A 16,615-nucleotide genomic window follows, 5' to 3' on the forward strand; every position below is an offset into this window, starting at 1 on the left:
ACGAAGAAGAGTTACAGTCCCAGCATCACCTTATCTCCCAAGTTGACACTTTTACTCCCCATAGCTGAGAAGCCCTATTGTACTCGCACCAGTCTCTGAGCGGCCCAAACTCTCCTCCTGTCTGACCTTGACGTGTTTGCACACTCCAGTGTTACTTAGACGCACACATTCCAATCTCAGCCAGGCCTCACTTGCACAGAAATGCATCCTGTTGCATGATCTCATTAGTTCTCTGTTAATTCAATTGATTATAATTGGGTACATGTTTTAGTAGTAAGCATTACGTGACAAATGGGTGTACATACATATATGAGGTATCGATTTGTATAGCAGCATCGATTAGCAGTATGTTATCATTCCTTCACAGTCTTTTACTCTTTAATATGTGTGTGGGGGACGACGACGACACAAGAGTATGGAACTTTCCAAGGAACTAGGTGTGGGATCCTTCTTTTATAGGCCTAATGCAGCCACAGCCAAAGTCTACAACCCTAATGCAGAATACTTTAATAGTATCTGCCACACAAATGTGTAATATTGGCTGGATTAGATGCACTAAGATATAAGAATATGATAAACGTTTGCAGTGGACGTATTCAGGCCAGGGAATTGGCAGGGAGCAAGATAAAATGATCTCAACTTCCCATAACTAGTAACAACTAACAGGCATAATGTACTCGAATAGAGACAGTGAAGCTGATGGCAAGCGTTTGATACATACAATTACTACTTTTATTTTTTACACAAGATGTCACTAGGACTAACTTATAATTTTGACTTTGGTGTGAGAACAGAAACTTATCTTTGCAGTGCGAGGAGCAAGTAAGCGCGAGCAAATGAGAAAACGGACGCAACGTTTCTTTGTATGTCTCTCTGTGTTCACTGAACATTTTCACAGCTTTGGCGCCACTTGTGCATCGTGATACTTGAAAAGTTAAATTGCTAGCTTGACAATAACTATACCAGCAGGGTAGGTAAATTAAACCGTTCTTTAGCTTTTTAAATCTAAATTCCTTTTAGAGCTACTCACTTTGGATGGTCAGGCCAAATATGTGCCACAGTACTGTTAGCTAGCTGTTAGCCGGCAATTGCAACTGCCTAAACGTTTGCATAAACGTTTGCCTAAACGTTTGCCTAAACGTTTGCCTAAACGTTACTTTCTTGCTACATTACTGCTAACGCTAACTATGCTAACATGTGTTGCATTCGAATGAAATTGTTATATTTCCTAATTATCTGTTCAGCCACAATGGATGGCCAAGAATCATTTGTGAACTTAGACATCATCTTACTTCAGCTGGGTAAGTTTATTTCACAGGGCTCAAATTTTATGTAATATTAAGGTTTTGCGTGAGATTACAGTACCTGTCAACGATCGGGTATAAATTCCGTCCGAGGAGGGTGGGGGGTTGCTGGTGATGTTTTCTGATTGGCATTTAACTAACCTATATAACCAATAGACAACTATCATCCTAGTATGCCTGCGCCTCGTCCAGTAATTGTAAATTGTAAATAGCGGGACAAGTTACCCCTTACTTCTTGAGAAATTGTTGAAATGTGTGAGAAATACAGGGTGTTGAGTTCGAGCGTAAGAAATGGATGAAATGCGTCAGTCACCGCGAATGCGTGAGACTTGAGTGCCCTGATTTCAAAATGCCCATTTCAAAACCTAGACTGTCTGGCAAACTTACATTATATTAATCTTTGCCTGTGATGTTACAGTTCTGCAGTCTAGGGAATTGTCTCAAAAGAAGAATGCGATAAATCAACAAATAGAACGTAAGTTGTCCCCTTCATTGAGGATTAGTAGCTACTAGTACTAGTAAACTATTCACTAGCTTTCACAATTTACTCTCATTAGTTTAAGTGTCATGTTAATTTCATATTTCTACCCCATCAGTTTGCAAAGCCAATATTGCTGAGAAGAAATCTTACATAGAAACCACCACCTGCAGTATAAGGAAACTTGAAGATGAAATTGATCAGAAAGAGAAAATTGTAAAGCATTTTAAAGCCAATGCAAAAAGGTAAACAGATAAATGGTCCACAAGAGTTTATTGACATACATACAGTACTTTGTGAGACCAAACCAGATTATACATCCTAAATTAAACATCTACAGTATGTTATTGTAATTCTGCTCAAATTGTAGCATGAAGGCAACCAACAACTACCTTCAACAGTATGAGAAAGTGTTGCAGTTGGAACTGGAGAGGACACAAGATGACTGCAATCAAGAACAGTAAGCCTAGTAGTGTTTTCTGTAGGCTTACACTCGAGATGAAATGGCACACTGTAATTAACATTAGAACATGGAAATTGATGTGTCCAATTCCTATTTTTTGTCTTAGTAAAGTCTACCAGGAGAGAATTGAAAGCTACAAAAAGGTGTTCCAGAAATACAAAGAGTATTACTGTGAAAGTCCTCTTGCCAAAAACCTCCTCATGATACAGTCTGAGAATGAGGAGATTGAGCGTCGCATTAAAGCTTGCGATGGACAAATAAGAATGAGAGAGAAAGAGCTAGAAGATCAGCATGGTAACAAGTCTGATTTATTGTTTTCTTTGTCTCCTGGTTTAGTACTTGACAGCTTAAAGCCTTCTTATATTTCCCTAGGGAAAACACATAGTACTTTTTCCATTGAGAACTCAGCAGAAAGGTAAGGTCTCTCTTCAGTGAGTGTTTTCTCACAGGTCATGGTGATGGGTTGTACATCCAACCACAGTCTCTAAAGACTCCAGTTTGCCCTACAGTGTCTCTGATCGTGTGAGTACTGAGGAGCCTAAGAGACAGCCAGATCATCAGCCAGAGGACCTCGATGCTCACATACACTTGTCTTCTCTCCACCTCACCCAGCCAAAGGGGCAGGTAAACCTAGATGGTGGCTAGGCTGTCACCAACCTCCCAGTTGAAATATCTGTCCAGTTCTCATTCTAGGGACTTTAATGTGGAGGTGGATGTTCAAGCAATTCAAGCGAGGCCATTTCACACATTTCATTATAATACTGTGTATAACTGAAGTTTAATCAGTTATAGTATTCTTTTTCATTGTGATGTGACTGTAAATATTTCAGGATGGTTGTCAGGACATTGGTGAGGGAATGGCTGAGGAGAATCTGGAGGAAAACATCCGTCTGAACACACCAGCCTGCCCTCCATCTGAAGGAGTTGCTTGTCCTGAAATGTGGTCCAACAAGGCAGTAATAGGTATGTGAAAAATTGCATTGTAATGTTTTAAAAGTCTTGTGTATTACATCTCTTCCTGCTTGTAATTTTGTCTTAATTCTCCAGAACAATTGCAGCCATCAGTTGAGGTTTCAAGTATGGATCGCAACCAAGGAAGTGTGCTAGATGTGCAGGTCTGTAACATGTTGTTCCTTAAGATTCAACGAAACGTCTTTACACTAATTTTTTTAATCCGGCCCCATACATTGGACAGAAACGTATTTATTGGGTTGATAACAAAACTTGGGTTGATAACAATTTAGGTTGACAACAAAACTTATTTTGATCTAGTCAATACAGTACATCTCTTAGTATTAATATTCATCCAGTGTTAGCCCCATCAATACAGGGTTTATAGTTTTGTAAAGCATACAACATAAAAGCAAGTTGAAATGCACTTAAACTCACACTGTTCTCTTATCAGGACGAGCCTCCTAGTCTAGCTAGTATAGCAGAGGAGACGGAGGTGGTGGGGCAGAGAGAGACCATCGAAGAGGAGCACGCACCTTTCAGGCACATGATTGAGGAGGAGGAGCAGGGGGAGAAGAAGCAGTCTTCCCTAACGTTGATGGCCTGTACTCAGTCTTCCCCTTCTAGAGCTTTTACCAGTCAGGGTTCACCATCCAGAGAAGGTCCTCATGTCTCCCCACGGAGGATGAAAGCGGTGTCAAGTACCCCGACCTTCTCACTTGTGTAAGCTCACTCAGTCATTAAGCTTGATAATGAGTTGACAATGAATCTGACCATTTCAGTAAGTTTAATATGTCCTGTGTAACCTTATACCTGGCTAAAAGAGTTGCTAACGAGAGGTGGTCAGTTGCTGGGTGGGTACCGTTTACAAGAGCGGGATTGGTTTGAACAAACTTTATTTCCTAACCTTTATGCTAACATCACCCCTGCTCTGTCGCAGTTTTTTGGTGCAGACGTTTCAATGATCTTTTGGTGGACGTGTCACTAATGTGCGCCCCTAAACCTCTGTCTGTGCCCCTGCAGCTCCAGCCCCAGCAGTTCTCCCGGTCACCAGGAGAATGTAGATGCCACATCTCCAGGCTTCCTGTTCTCCATGAGCTCTGCCACCCCAGGCTTCTCAGGGTTCGACTGTGGCTTCAACATGGCCTCGCCACAAGTAGAGGTGAGGGCAGACAAATTGTAAGACAAGGCCTGAACGACTATCTGATTCTCTGTTTTAGAATGCAAATGTCTTCTTTCCTACAACAGGACTCTCCTTTTACTTTCACAAGCTCCTATTTCAGTGACAAGGTAAGAGTGTGGTATCTATACTTTGCTGAGTAGACCTTAAAGTTCAAGCTCATGTGTTGTTTGTTGTTATCCAGAAACCCCCTGGATCCAAGTCCACAAGTGGTAAGTACTTGGTATGGATGTTCTGTTATAGGCCGGCTGATGTACTGGGATGACACCTGTGTGAGTTATAATATTTCTGCAGGCTTTCCCTTTGACCAATCTGAGAAGTCGGAAGACGACTTTGAGTTTGCCTTTTCTAACCCGAGCCCTGGGAACCAGGAAACGGGAGGAGCTGTGGATGCATTGCCATTCTCCTTCAATTTTTGATTTTTTTTTACAGAGATTCTGATCCAGTTTGCTTAACAATGGCTGTTCTTCTTATCAGTTCACTTCCGGTTTGGTTGTTGTGGGAAACTAACATAAATGTCAGCCATGCAGTTGCAGCACAGAAGATTGAGAAAAACCTTTATTATATATTTTCTGCATCTTTAAATTTCCTTTTTAAATATCTGCTGTTTGGAAACTGTTTACATTTAAGTAGAAATTATTTGTTGACAATTGTTTTTCATAGTAATGATTCACAAATACACACATTGTTAAAAACAAATGGCTAAGAAATGTCAATAAAATAACATCTTTAGAACTGAGTGTTTATATTAATGCTACAGCCTCAAATTACATTGGTATTAAAAAAAATTCACATTAACAATTATTCACAGCTCTGCTTTGTGGACATTGCTACTCAAAGCTTATCTTTTACAATTGCAAAAACAGCAAATAATCCTAAACTTTAAAGGTGATTGCACCTTATCTGGTGTACTTAAAATGTCAGTGATTTACTGTTTGGTGTAACTGTATTGATAAACAAGATTTCCAGCAGTTATCTACCTCTATATAGAGTAGAAAAGAAATGCACACTTTTACACCCAACTTAAAGATTACAAATGATTATCAAACATCAACTGAAAGCTACACCAATTGCACAGGCCAAGGTCAAGGCCTAAAACAACTAAAGGATCAAATGACATTCATTAAAAATACTTAATTGGAAAATACATGTTGGAAGTGTCACAATAAAAGTTCATTTCATTCAACATCACTACAGTTCATGACATCAAAAAAAGCATGTTCAACCACCAACCAAGTGTACATGTCAAAGCTCACAATTACATAACACAACAATCTGTTATTTTCCCTCTGTGACAAACATTCAAAAGCATGGATTTGCATTGGGACCTGTGCAAATCTTTTTGCACTTTTCACTTGTAATAAACAAAGAATTGTGTAAGCTGTGTGAACTTTTGACTGTTCAACAATAAGGTTTAAATATATAATTTCATAGATAGACAATTTGGATAGACATTTTTGTATCATACATTTACTATTTCTTTGGGCCCTCTAAATTTGGATTGTTCTCTACACCCCATCAGCCTTTTAGATTTGTTTTGAAGTGATTATTATCTTTCTATGAAGGTATATAGTAATACTTGGTCTACCTCATTCTATTACATTCCTTTATAGCCTACATACTCTGCAGTACTGTAGGTATGGCAAGCTTTTCAACAATATAAGGAAACTGAGGTTTAAACTGGATTTCAGTATGTCTCAACAGTGTTTCAGGCACATTACACAGATGTAGGGACAAGGAGTCCTCTTTAGACAGAGAAGGGAAAGACGTTGCGGAATCATGGATGGAATGGAAAGATAAATTCATGGATGGAATGGTGGTGAATGGAAAGACATTCAAGGGTTCCAGAATGTTTAGAAGCCAGTATCTATGCTGAGGGACCTGCGGGTCACATGTTCGATCTCCCCAGGGACATAATCGCTGAAGCTGGTCTGGTGCTTAGCCAGCATCTTCAGCATCAGACGCAGGTTCAACCACCACTGTGTCTTAGGCATCCTGTGTCTATGCAAAAGAGATGAAGATTACTTAGAAATGCCATGGTTTACATCAAAGGTTTGCAGTAAATTCTTGCTGAACAGTTGCCGGTTGTCATTATACACAGAGTTTGAACTAAAACTCCAGATATTAAAATACAATCTATTCTTCAGTTTGTATACACTTTCTCACCAATATGATATATGCAAAAGAATGATTGCCAGCAATAGAAAATCTGACCAAGGTTCCAAGGTCACTCACTCAAAATCAGTCATGGCCTTTAGTTCAGTCACAGGGATGAAGGAGAGGACCTTCTTGTTGAGGCCGATCACACAAGCTGTGTTTGGGGCGTTGGCAAACACACGACCTGAGACAGTAGAGCAGACATTTTAACAACACAGTCCAGTCCTCTAATCCCACTGTCCTCTAATCCCTCTGTCCTCTAATCCCTCTGTCCTCTAATCCCTCTGTCCTCTAATCCCTCTGTCCTCTAATCCCTCACTTCTGTAATCCCACAATCCTCTAAATCACACAGTCCAGTAATACTACAGTTTTTTAATACTAGTCTTCTAATCCCACAGTTGTCTAATCCCAGTCCTCTAATCCAAGTATTCTATTCCACAGTCCTGTAATACCACTATTCTGTAATCCCAGTCCTGTAATCCTACAATCCAGTAATCCCACTGTCCTCTAATCCCATTGTCCTCCATGCTCTGAGAGGTGTCTTGGTACAAGGTACCTTGTCTGTAGTTGTCTGCCATCTTCTCAGAAAGCCACTGCACAGCCTTCACACCCAATTTAGTGCCGAAATTTCTGTCAAAGGGTGAAGGGGCCCCACCCTGGAGAGAAGCATAGCATAGTTATGAACATGTCCTAAATCAGGGGTTTTCAACTGGGGGTCCCCTGGTGGTCCGCGGCGGTATTGCAGGGGGTCCGCAACACAAGCCTTTGTTGATTTGTCCACCATAGATTTTATTCATTTATATTTTACATTATTATATTTTATGTGTTCAGAATTACACATATAACATATAATTTTTTTTCTGACTATGTATATTGTTTGAGGTTTTAAAGTAGATATATATAGATTTCTTAGAGGTTTTTAAATGAAAGCAACATGGAAAACCAAATGTTAAAACTTCCTTCTATCCACATACACGCATGCGCACACACACACACACGTAGGCACATGGGTGCGCGCAGGCACATTAGTGCGACGCGGATTACTTTTTAGTAAGAATGGTGGTCCCTGGGACAAAACCAGTTGAAAACCCCTGTCCTAAATGATTTAGGACATAAACTCCCAAATTGTATTGAGAAAAATATTATAAGTACATGAGGACATTAGAGTGCGTGTGAGACTAATGTTGAATTCTAATAAAGATTATTCTCTTTGATAAGCAATATAATATGTCAAGTTTGAATACGGGGATGTCATTTCTCACTTGCTGGAGATGCCCAAGCACATTGACACGGCAATCGAAGATGCCCTTCCCCTCTGCTGAATACAGCTTGTGGATAAAGTCAGTGGTGTAGTGGACATGGCACTTCTCGTTCCTGTGGAGGCACAACACAGATGGTGAAACCACCACAGATGAAGTCCAACAGCTACTGAAGAGCTATATTGACTGAGACCTGCTACACAGATTAAGTGTCCTACCTTAACACCAGTCCTCGCTGGATATCCTTCCTCATCTTCTCTGTTAAATGCTCCACATTAGTCTGTGAAAGGGACATGGTTATAAGATGACAGGGATATGGTTGTAAAATGATAGGGACATGGTTGTTAGTCCAAGAAGGACAATGTCATTAGGGTGACATGGACAAGGTTATACAGTTAGAAAACTGTTCAGAAGGTGAAAGGTCAAAATGAACTCATGCACATCACTTCAATGTTCAGAAGGTGAAAGGTCAAAGATGCGCTTCATTTCAATATAATTGAAATCATAATTGTTTCCAGCAAATATTTTTTTGTTGGGGCCTAAAAAGCTCCAAGTCATCTGGTACATCAAGTAAGTCATCTGAATTGTTTATTTCAAAACAAACAAATATTTTCACGTAAGGTAGGAAGCTATACATTTTCAGCATGTAGTTCCTTGTAGCAATGTGCTTGTTTCTCACCTTTAAGTCGTGGATGTTGAAGGGTTCCTCAAATATATATGCTGCATCAGCACCGACTGCAATACCAGTGGTGGTTGCCAAGTATCCACAATAACCTCCCATAGTCTCGACCACGAAGACACGCCTCTTGGTTCCAGAGGCAGATTGCTTGATCTTGTCACAACCCTGGAGAGGAAGTCAGAGAAGATGTAAACCAATTTCATCACAAAACATGTTACCTGTTATCAATCCACATGACATCATATCTGTTTTAACAGGAAACTAATCAGACGTCTGCAAGTATGACCTTGACATAAAACAACTCCAGACAAACATGAACTGGCTTTGATGTCGTAATGACACTGAAGCGAGGCCAAATAAGGCAATATGTTGGGCACTATTCCTGGTCAACAGGTTGTCTGTGTTGTCTCACCTCCATGGCAGCATTGACAGCCGTGTCGGCCCCCAGGCTGAAGTCTGTGCCGGGCACATTGTTGCTGATTGTGGCTGGGATGACCACCATGGGGATGCAAAGCTCGTCATAACGACCCCGCGCTTCAAACAGCTCAAGCACACCCTCATAGCCCTGAGGAACATAGAACACGGGTATGGAAGGTCAGGGAATATTACACTGATGGTATAATCAAGTTTCAAGTTGATTCGACATGCAAGTACATGAACATTCGTGGTCCTGATAATCTCTACAGTTTCCTCACAGCCTATTCTAATATGATATTAGTTCGGAGCATTCTGGTGTGCTGTTAGGGTTTCAACTGGTACCTCAAACCCTCCGACAATTAGCAGGCCTTGGATGCTGTACTTGTTGATGTTTTCCACAATTTTCTCCATGCACGTGCTTGGGAGGGTCCTGATGAAAAGAAAAAAAAGAAAGAAAGGAAAAACCAAAGAGACACATAAAATACAGGTTAGCTTTACTGTTCATGCTGCGTGTTAGAGGAGAGAGACAACACCGTGAGCATTATTTGACAGCTCGACAGTTGTGCCATGTATTCTGTACTGTAGCATTTCCATACCGCTTGGTTCCCAGCAGAGAGCCACCCTGGCCAGTCCAGCCAGCCACACTGTGCCACATCATCTCAGTCACCTGGAGGAAGAGAGCAGGTAGACATCTCTGTATCTTCGCCCCAACATTCACAACACCCGTCTTTATTATAACCAGGCCAGGGGCCCGTTCTCTGTACGTCGCTAACTCTGTACGATTTGATTGTTAACGATTTGTCATTATCTTGGATTGTTCGGTTCTTCGAAGCTCATCCTGGACTTGCTGTCATAGCAACAGGTCCGCAAGCTTAAACCTGCTTGGGAGCAGTTTTTTTTTAAATGTAAACATGATTAGATTGAGGCTTTACAAGCAGAGGTGATATAGGAAGTCTGTCATAGACATGTCTTGTCCGTTTTTACTAGAGGAACCTGTTGCAGAAGGTGCAAGAATAATTAGCAGAATTTAACATGAAACCAAATGAATTGCTCATTGCGTGATAGATAGGCTGCTTAAGCACAGCGCAATATGCTAGCCTATACCTTTTGAGAGGATAGCCTCTCATTTTTTTGTGAGGGTGTCATTTACATCATACATTTGTTGAAACCACATTATATGACATTAAAGATGATAAATGAAAATATGAAAGTATAGAAAAAAGAAAAAAATTATCCTAGCTTACTGTTATAAGCGATAAAACGCATGGTCACTACATTAAATTTGGTCTGATACTTTTTGCCAGCCCTCTTTCTTGAATTTTGCAGACATTGAGGTGTTCCCTGGCGTTCTGATTAAATTTCAAATTCGGAATAACCTTCGAGCAAGCTGTTGCTCTGTTGGCTCTGTTGCGGAAAAAACAGGGCACTCATTTTGGCCACGGTGAGCAGCCATAGACTTATGTGAGCAGCCAATAGCAGCGTTGCTGATCAAGGTTTCTATTATCGATACATACCCCCTTTTAGACCAATGCATAACTCAATCCAGCTATACTAATTATAAACAACATGGGTGTTCGAAGAACCGAATTAGCCAGATCATGATTAGCAAGATGAAGTCGTCTTGGATGTGTCATTTGAACTCGGATGTATTAAGCGACATACGGAACGGGCCCCAGGCCTCTGTAGGGCCAAAGAGTAAACTATACCAGTGTCGTCGTTATGAGGATGTGAGACGTACCACTCCGTTGGCCAGGCCTTCAAATCCATCGCTGACTGCGTAGACCTTGTGACCGGAAGCCAGCGCCACCCTGGCGGCCGACCTCACCGCAGCATTCATACCTGCGGCTGGGGCGCCCACGTTCAAGACAGCCAGGGAGCAGTTAGTCTGCCAAACACACACAAACATCTCACTCCACGGTCCGCACATGGTGTGGATGACAAGGGCACTCAGGTATCAGAAGGAGATCATTTGGACCAGAAAGACAGAGTGGTCCTGTACCTTGGTCAGGGCTGGCTTATGGTAGGACAGCAGCTTGTAAATGTTCCAGTTGTTTTCAAAGCTCCTACAGTGGAGACACGGTATCATTACATGAAGACAAGAGAAAAAGATGACGTGGGAAAATGTACTGAAGTCATGCGTGTAATTCCAGGACCAGTGTTCTCACCCTCCTCGCAGTTTGATGGCCTCGTCAAAACGCTTCTCATTCATGGCCTTCTGCACCTCCTTAGTCTACCGACAGAGACAGACAGTTTGATGTTGAGATAAACATAGTCCCCATTCTAGAACCACACCCATTAGAGCAACTGACACAAAATATGAATTACAAAGCTTTATTGTTTGCAGCCAATTCTAACTCAAAATATGAGGTTATGATGGAATATACAGAGGGCACATCTACCTTCACTGTTCTTCTGATCTAAACCAGGGGTGGTGTTCGAGGTGTTTGAGGGGAACTCACCATCTCCACACACTCCATGAGGGGCAGCCGCATGGCCTGGTTTCCAGACAGGCCGATGACACATGCAGGGGTGTCTGGGCTCGCCTCCAGCAGCGCCACCACCGCCTCCACACCCACCTTACTGCTCTGCACACACACGCACAAAGGAGGAAGGCACATTAATCTTAACTGATTAACAAAGCACTGGTTCAGAGAAGTGTAGGGAAGGTATGACGTATGTGCTAACTAATGGGTTAACACCTTCATACATGCCATGTAACAATGGCATTGTCTCTAGACGTATGTTAGTTTGGATGAACAGATATACTATCCTTTATGTATGATTTATTAGAAGGATTTACAGATGCATTACTCCATCTGTGGGCATTTGTGACATTGCTTGTAAAAAGGGAGGATAAAGTTTGACTTGATTTGAACACAGACCAGCATATTCTTGAACTCACCAGGACCCTGTCGAAGGCAGAGGGCGTGCCTCCTCTCTGTACATGACCCAGCACCGTCACCCTGGTGTCATAGCCGAGCCTCTTCACTACCAGCTGCAGGGACAGGGGACAGACGTCAGGGAGCACAACACACTCTTATGACCACCACCTGGGATGTGTCAAGCTTTTTCCACAAGGAGATAGCTACAGCTCAGTGACATTTGACTGCAGAATAAGTTGATGCAGGTTCAAATCCCCCCACCCCCTTATGGACATTACTTGAGATAACTTCTGCTAGATTAATTTATATGAATTAATTATATAAGAATGAGCACATTAACACAGAACCAATCACAGCTCAGAAGCCTGTATGAACAATTGCTTGACAAATACACAGCAGACATGAAGACATACATCCTTGATGTAGTTGGAAGATATTGGCTCTCCGTTCTTGTTGATAGCCCCCTCAGCGATGATGATGATGTTGAGTCGGGATCCCTTACTGCGACTCTACACAACAACAATGACAGTGTTACACCAGAGCCTTTTCATTTTAGCTCCTTCCCAACATGACCATGCTGGTTTCTTCTGCCCAAACCCTGAACATGCCAGCCCAAGTCTCACCCCCTCCAGACGGGCACACATGCGGTCCTCCCAGCCCTCCTCTGGGGGCGCCTCTGGTATGAAGAGCCAGTCTGCTCCGGACGCCAAAGCAGACACCAGCGCCAAGTACCTGCATTAGTACAGCCTCATTAGCATTGAACCTGCAAACACTAAATATGGTACTGGATCGTGAATAATCTCTGCTTGACACATTAAGTTATGTTTGCAATATCCAGTAGTGCAGCAAACAAACCAATCCGTGGAAGAGCACAAATCAGCCTAATATAACTCACCCACAGTGGCGGCCCATGACTTCCAGAACAAACGTGCGCTGGTGGCTACAACATAAGAAAGAGATAGATGGTTTACTACTATTAATACGTGGCCATCTGGTATTGTTTTATGGCTAGATACACCATGTTTATACAAACATTTTCCTAAGCAAGTGTCATTTTATGCTGTGAAGCTCTACTGTGGTCTGTGTTCAGACAGCCCATGGACCAGACAAGGCATGCAGAAGCTTTGCTGCAGGAGAGCATGTCAGATCATGAACAAACACGCTGAAATCCATCAAAGAAAAGACAGGTACAGATCCTCAGAGCACAACATTCCACTGATAGATCTCTCATCTTGAGAAGGTTCCAGATGCTCCAGTTTGCCATGCTCTTCTGAGATGTTTCCACATCTTCTGAGAGGGTTTAGGTTGGATCTCAGGTTGGTTCTATCACAAGCTCCATTCACATATTGCTCATCAAGATGCTGAGACCAGCCTGGGACTCAGCCCCTGGTCTGCAGACCTCCAGTGTGTGACCTTGGGCACACCAGATCGGCACCCACCCTGCACACCATGCCAATACCAACAATGATGGTGTGTGTTGTCCTTTTGAATTTAGCTTGGTGTGTAGTGATGGTGTTGGGGAGTTGACTTGTGATATTAATGTAAGTTGTGTCTACTCTGGGGTAGTGTTGGTGTTGTGTTAGACTACCTCTGGGCAGTGGTGGTGATGGCATCAACGATCTCCATGATGCGGTGCAGAGCTGAGTCGGCTCCGATGGTCATGTCTGTCCCACAGAAGTCGTTGTCAATGGAGCCCACCAGCCCTACAATATTTAGGTGGTTGTGCTGCTTAGCTAGGGTGTCTGTGATCCTCCCTACACACAGAAAACAAAACAAAAAATGTACATTCAAAATATATTAAAACCACACCTCCAGATTTTGAACCCACACCCCCAAACAGGATATTCTTCATTCCCGGACAGGAAGCAGCACCTGTTCAGGTGTTTGGGATTCGACCATAGATACCTTTCTGCACCAGCTCTGTCAACAGACCGCTCCACTCGCCCCGGAAGATGTTGGCCCCGGTGAGACTGCCGTCGCCGCCGCACACGCACAGGTTGGTAATGCCGCGTTTCACCAGGTTGAAGGCTGCCGCCAGCCTCCCTTCTCGAGTGGTGAAGGCCTTACAGCGGGCGCTGCCAATGACCGTGCCCCCCTGGAAGGGAAAGACAACACACACGGTCGTCAGCGCTAATGACACAGACTTCTCTCAGTCATCTCAGTCCTATCAGTCACACCAGATTGGGGACAATGGATGGTTCAGGTAGTATCAGGACAACTCGTCTGACCTAGGGATCAATGTCCATGGATTACCCAGAATTAGACATCAATAACATGGAGAGTGGTCCCAAACGGCAAAAAGGAGTGCCCCTCAGTCCTCATACAATGAGTCACTATTTACTACCCATAGAAAGCAAGCATTTTCCAAAGCACCTGCAGAAGGACTGTGCAGGGCTGAACGGGATGTTCAAAGCTAGTTTTGGTACAAGGTCAAAAAGAGCAGGCAGGCACGACCATGAATTACACAACCAACGACAATGAGATGACACCTCATTATGACCAGATCTGAGTGGAGCCACTGGGTAGCTAACAATGGCCAAATGACCATTGCAAAGCCATTCACAATGATGTAATCACAGTGACTTTGATTGATTAAGACAGGGCTTCTACAAAGCCCTTCACTCCACTTGTACAACTGCATGACAATGTTGGACTCATACAAACAAGGCTGCTTCAAAAATGCGTAGCAGGAAGGCCTGGGCTGACACCATAGCTAACAGATCTCCTTAGTAGGATCTAGTGACGGGTGCTAAACACCACATGCAGTGAGACTTCTTACCAGTTCTCAACCAGAACTAGAGGGCCAGGAGAGAAGAGATACACAGAGAGAAAGAAGGATGAGGAAGAGAATAAATAGCTCAGTATGTGCAGTAACAATAATGTTACTGGGAGAAAAAGTGAGAGCAAGAGAAAAAAATTAAGAGACAGGGAGGTTAAGACAGAGCCGATGAGAGAGTGAGAATAAGAGAGAGATGTGGAATCATTGTCCATGTAGTACAACTATTGTTACAGAACAGTATCTGAACCGTATCTTGTCATAACCTCAGCCTGGCTAGGACTCTCAGGAGCAGGATGCAGCCTCCATTATTACCTGCTGGATGATGTCAGTCACACTCTGCCAGTGGGCCAATTTGATGTTGTCTCCTCCATCCACCAGCCCTTGGTAGCCCTGATGTAAAACATGACTCCAAGTTAATCATTCACAATGATATTTGTGTATGATTCAAAATGTCTGATAATAATACGCAATGAATCTCATCTTGGAGAATAGATGATTACCTCATAGATTAGATACATCTTTGCTCCCACATATATGCCCATTCGGGTCACAGCGCGGACAGCCGCGTTCATTCCTGGGGACGAAGGTCATTTATATTCCCTAATTCAATCAGTGTAACAATCGATCAATCACCGCAGTCAGACTAGGTTGGACTGCGTCAATCACGATGGGCAATAGCTACAGAAAGACCACAAATTCAGAGGAATTATTCGTTTCCCAATTTGTTCCGTAGATTGATCTTCCAAGCGGTCGCTGATACTGAGCACGTAGGCTACTACAGTGTATCCTTCACGCCCATTACCGTGGGCGTTGCTATGATGAAGACTCAGTTTCTGATTACGACTTGAACATTCTGTGCAGGAAGATACAACCACGTTCAAGAACATACATAGGTTTCAATTCAACATGGATACACTACTGAATCTACAAAGGAGTGTATTCTGTGGTCTACGTGGTTAACACGATCTGTCAGACAGGTTCATCCTCGTAACCTTGTAAGATAACCCACTAAAAAGGACTGTCGGTCTTTCTTTAATCTTAACATTTGCAACATTTAACATATCTTTAAATTGATTCGATTACTTAGGACTGAAACACAATTTTCAACTTTGACAGCAGTTGTGGGTTTGATTTCATCGTACCTTGTGCATCTCCACCACTAGTAAGAATGGCGATCGCTCGTCCAGCGCCTGTCATCTTTAGTTTTTCCAAATCCATTGAGGACATTTTGGCTGCGGAGGTATAGTAACGGCACTTGCAGACTTGTGTTGATAAACGCGACTATCTTTCCTCTCTTGTGAAAGAAATTGGACTAGTGGAATTCAACCGAGATGACCTTCTTCCTGGGTTTGTTTTATTGTGACTCCGCCCCAAAAATGCAGATTGCGTAACATCAAGCCAAAGTGGTTGGATAGAGCAATGTTGTGGTCGGCGCTATTGAGGTTCAGTTGATAGCTTATTTATCTAAAAAGTGCTGCCGGTTGGTCCTTTTCGATTTTGCCGCCAACTGGCCAATAAATATGAACATATTGGCCACAATTACTTTTGAAACTTAAGACTTGTATGCAATGTATGGAATAATGGCAAATGTTTTGAAAAGTGTTCTCACTTGAGATTCCTTGAATTTGTCTTTTCGGTAATAGCTTACAGCATTAAATGGCCCCGGACCTACGACATACAATGATGACACAGAGGTCCTTGCGTTTATAGTGACCAACCAGACAGGTTCTCTGAAAGCCTCAGTCTTTATCCTCACCATTGACACCTGACACTTCATTCCTACTTCTTTCCCTAGTATCTATAGCTCCCTTCCCAGAAATTCTCAATCATTCCCTTGCCCTGCATCTCATTTCTCTCACACACCCCTCTCACTCCCCTTATGAACCATTCATTCCCCATTGTTCAAACCTTCATTCAAGCCATTCTCCTACAGAACCCCTCACACTCTAAAACAAGCCTCCACCCTTCCACAGAAACCAGAAGGCAGTTCTGGAGGGCCCCCAGCCCCCACCTGGTCATACACCCCTCCTGCCAACCCCCATGGGGTGGGTACCCTAGACACAAGT

The 16,615-nt window shown here is 42.7% G+C and overlaps 2 protein-coding genes across 4 annotated transcripts; one reads left to right on the forward strand and one right to left on the reverse strand.

Annotated features, from left to right (window-relative positions):
• Positions 1–231: 231 nt before the first annotated feature.
• On the forward strand, positions 232–5,111 carry LOC146234307 (uncharacterized). Of its 3 annotated transcripts, XM_084688344.1 has the most exons (15): positions 235–970; positions 1,245–1,301; positions 1,723–1,779; positions 1,901–2,027; positions 2,153–2,242; positions 2,352–2,539; positions 2,618–2,660; positions 2,755–2,869; positions 3,076–3,208; positions 3,293–3,360; positions 3,651–3,919; positions 4,220–4,358; positions 4,445–4,486; positions 4,561–4,588; positions 4,671–5,111. In XM_084688344.1, exons 2-15 carry the CDS (start codon positions 1,250–1,252, stop codon positions 4,793–4,795), a joined length of 1,476 nt encoding a protein of 491 aa, XP_084544470.1. In that variant the 5' UTR covers positions 235–970; positions 1,245–1,249; the 3' UTR covers positions 4,796–5,111. The 3 variants fall into 3 exon arrangements, with proteins under 3 accessions (XP_084544469.1, XP_084544468.1, XP_084544470.1); XM_084688343.1 differs by having other exon boundaries at positions 232–974; positions 2,352–2,660; XM_084688342.1 differs by having other exon boundaries at positions 233–970; positions 2,352–2,660.
• On the reverse strand, positions 5,105–15,903 carry pfkla (phosphofructokinase, liver a). The gene is made up of 22 exons (XM_084688341.1): positions 15,692–15,903; positions 15,050–15,123; positions 14,862–14,939; positions 13,676–13,865; positions 13,359–13,524; positions 12,666–12,710; positions 12,394–12,502; positions 12,184–12,279; positions 11,791–11,883; positions 11,348–11,473; positions 11,054–11,118; positions 10,888–10,951; positions 10,627–10,773; positions 9,485–9,555; positions 9,231–9,318; positions 8,884–9,036; positions 8,472–8,636; positions 8,011–8,072; positions 7,796–7,907; positions 7,090–7,189; positions 6,612–6,717; positions 5,105–6,377 (listed from the first exon to the last, which is right to left on the reverse strand). The coding sequence occupies exons 1-22, from the start codon at positions 15,774–15,776 to the stop codon at positions 6,230–6,232; spliced, it is 2,343 nt and encodes a 780-aa protein (XP_084544467.1). The 5' UTR covers positions 15,777–15,903; the 3' UTR covers positions 5,105–6,229.
• Positions 15,904–16,615: the final 712 nt, after the last annotated feature.

This window comes from Hypomesus nipponensis, chromosome 23, assembly GCF_054491055.1.
Source record: "Hypomesus nipponensis isolate SF chromosome 23, ASM5449105v1, whole genome shotgun sequence".
Classification (NCBI taxonomy): domain Eukaryota; kingdom Metazoa; phylum Chordata; class Actinopteri; order Osmeriformes; family Osmeridae; genus Hypomesus; species Hypomesus nipponensis.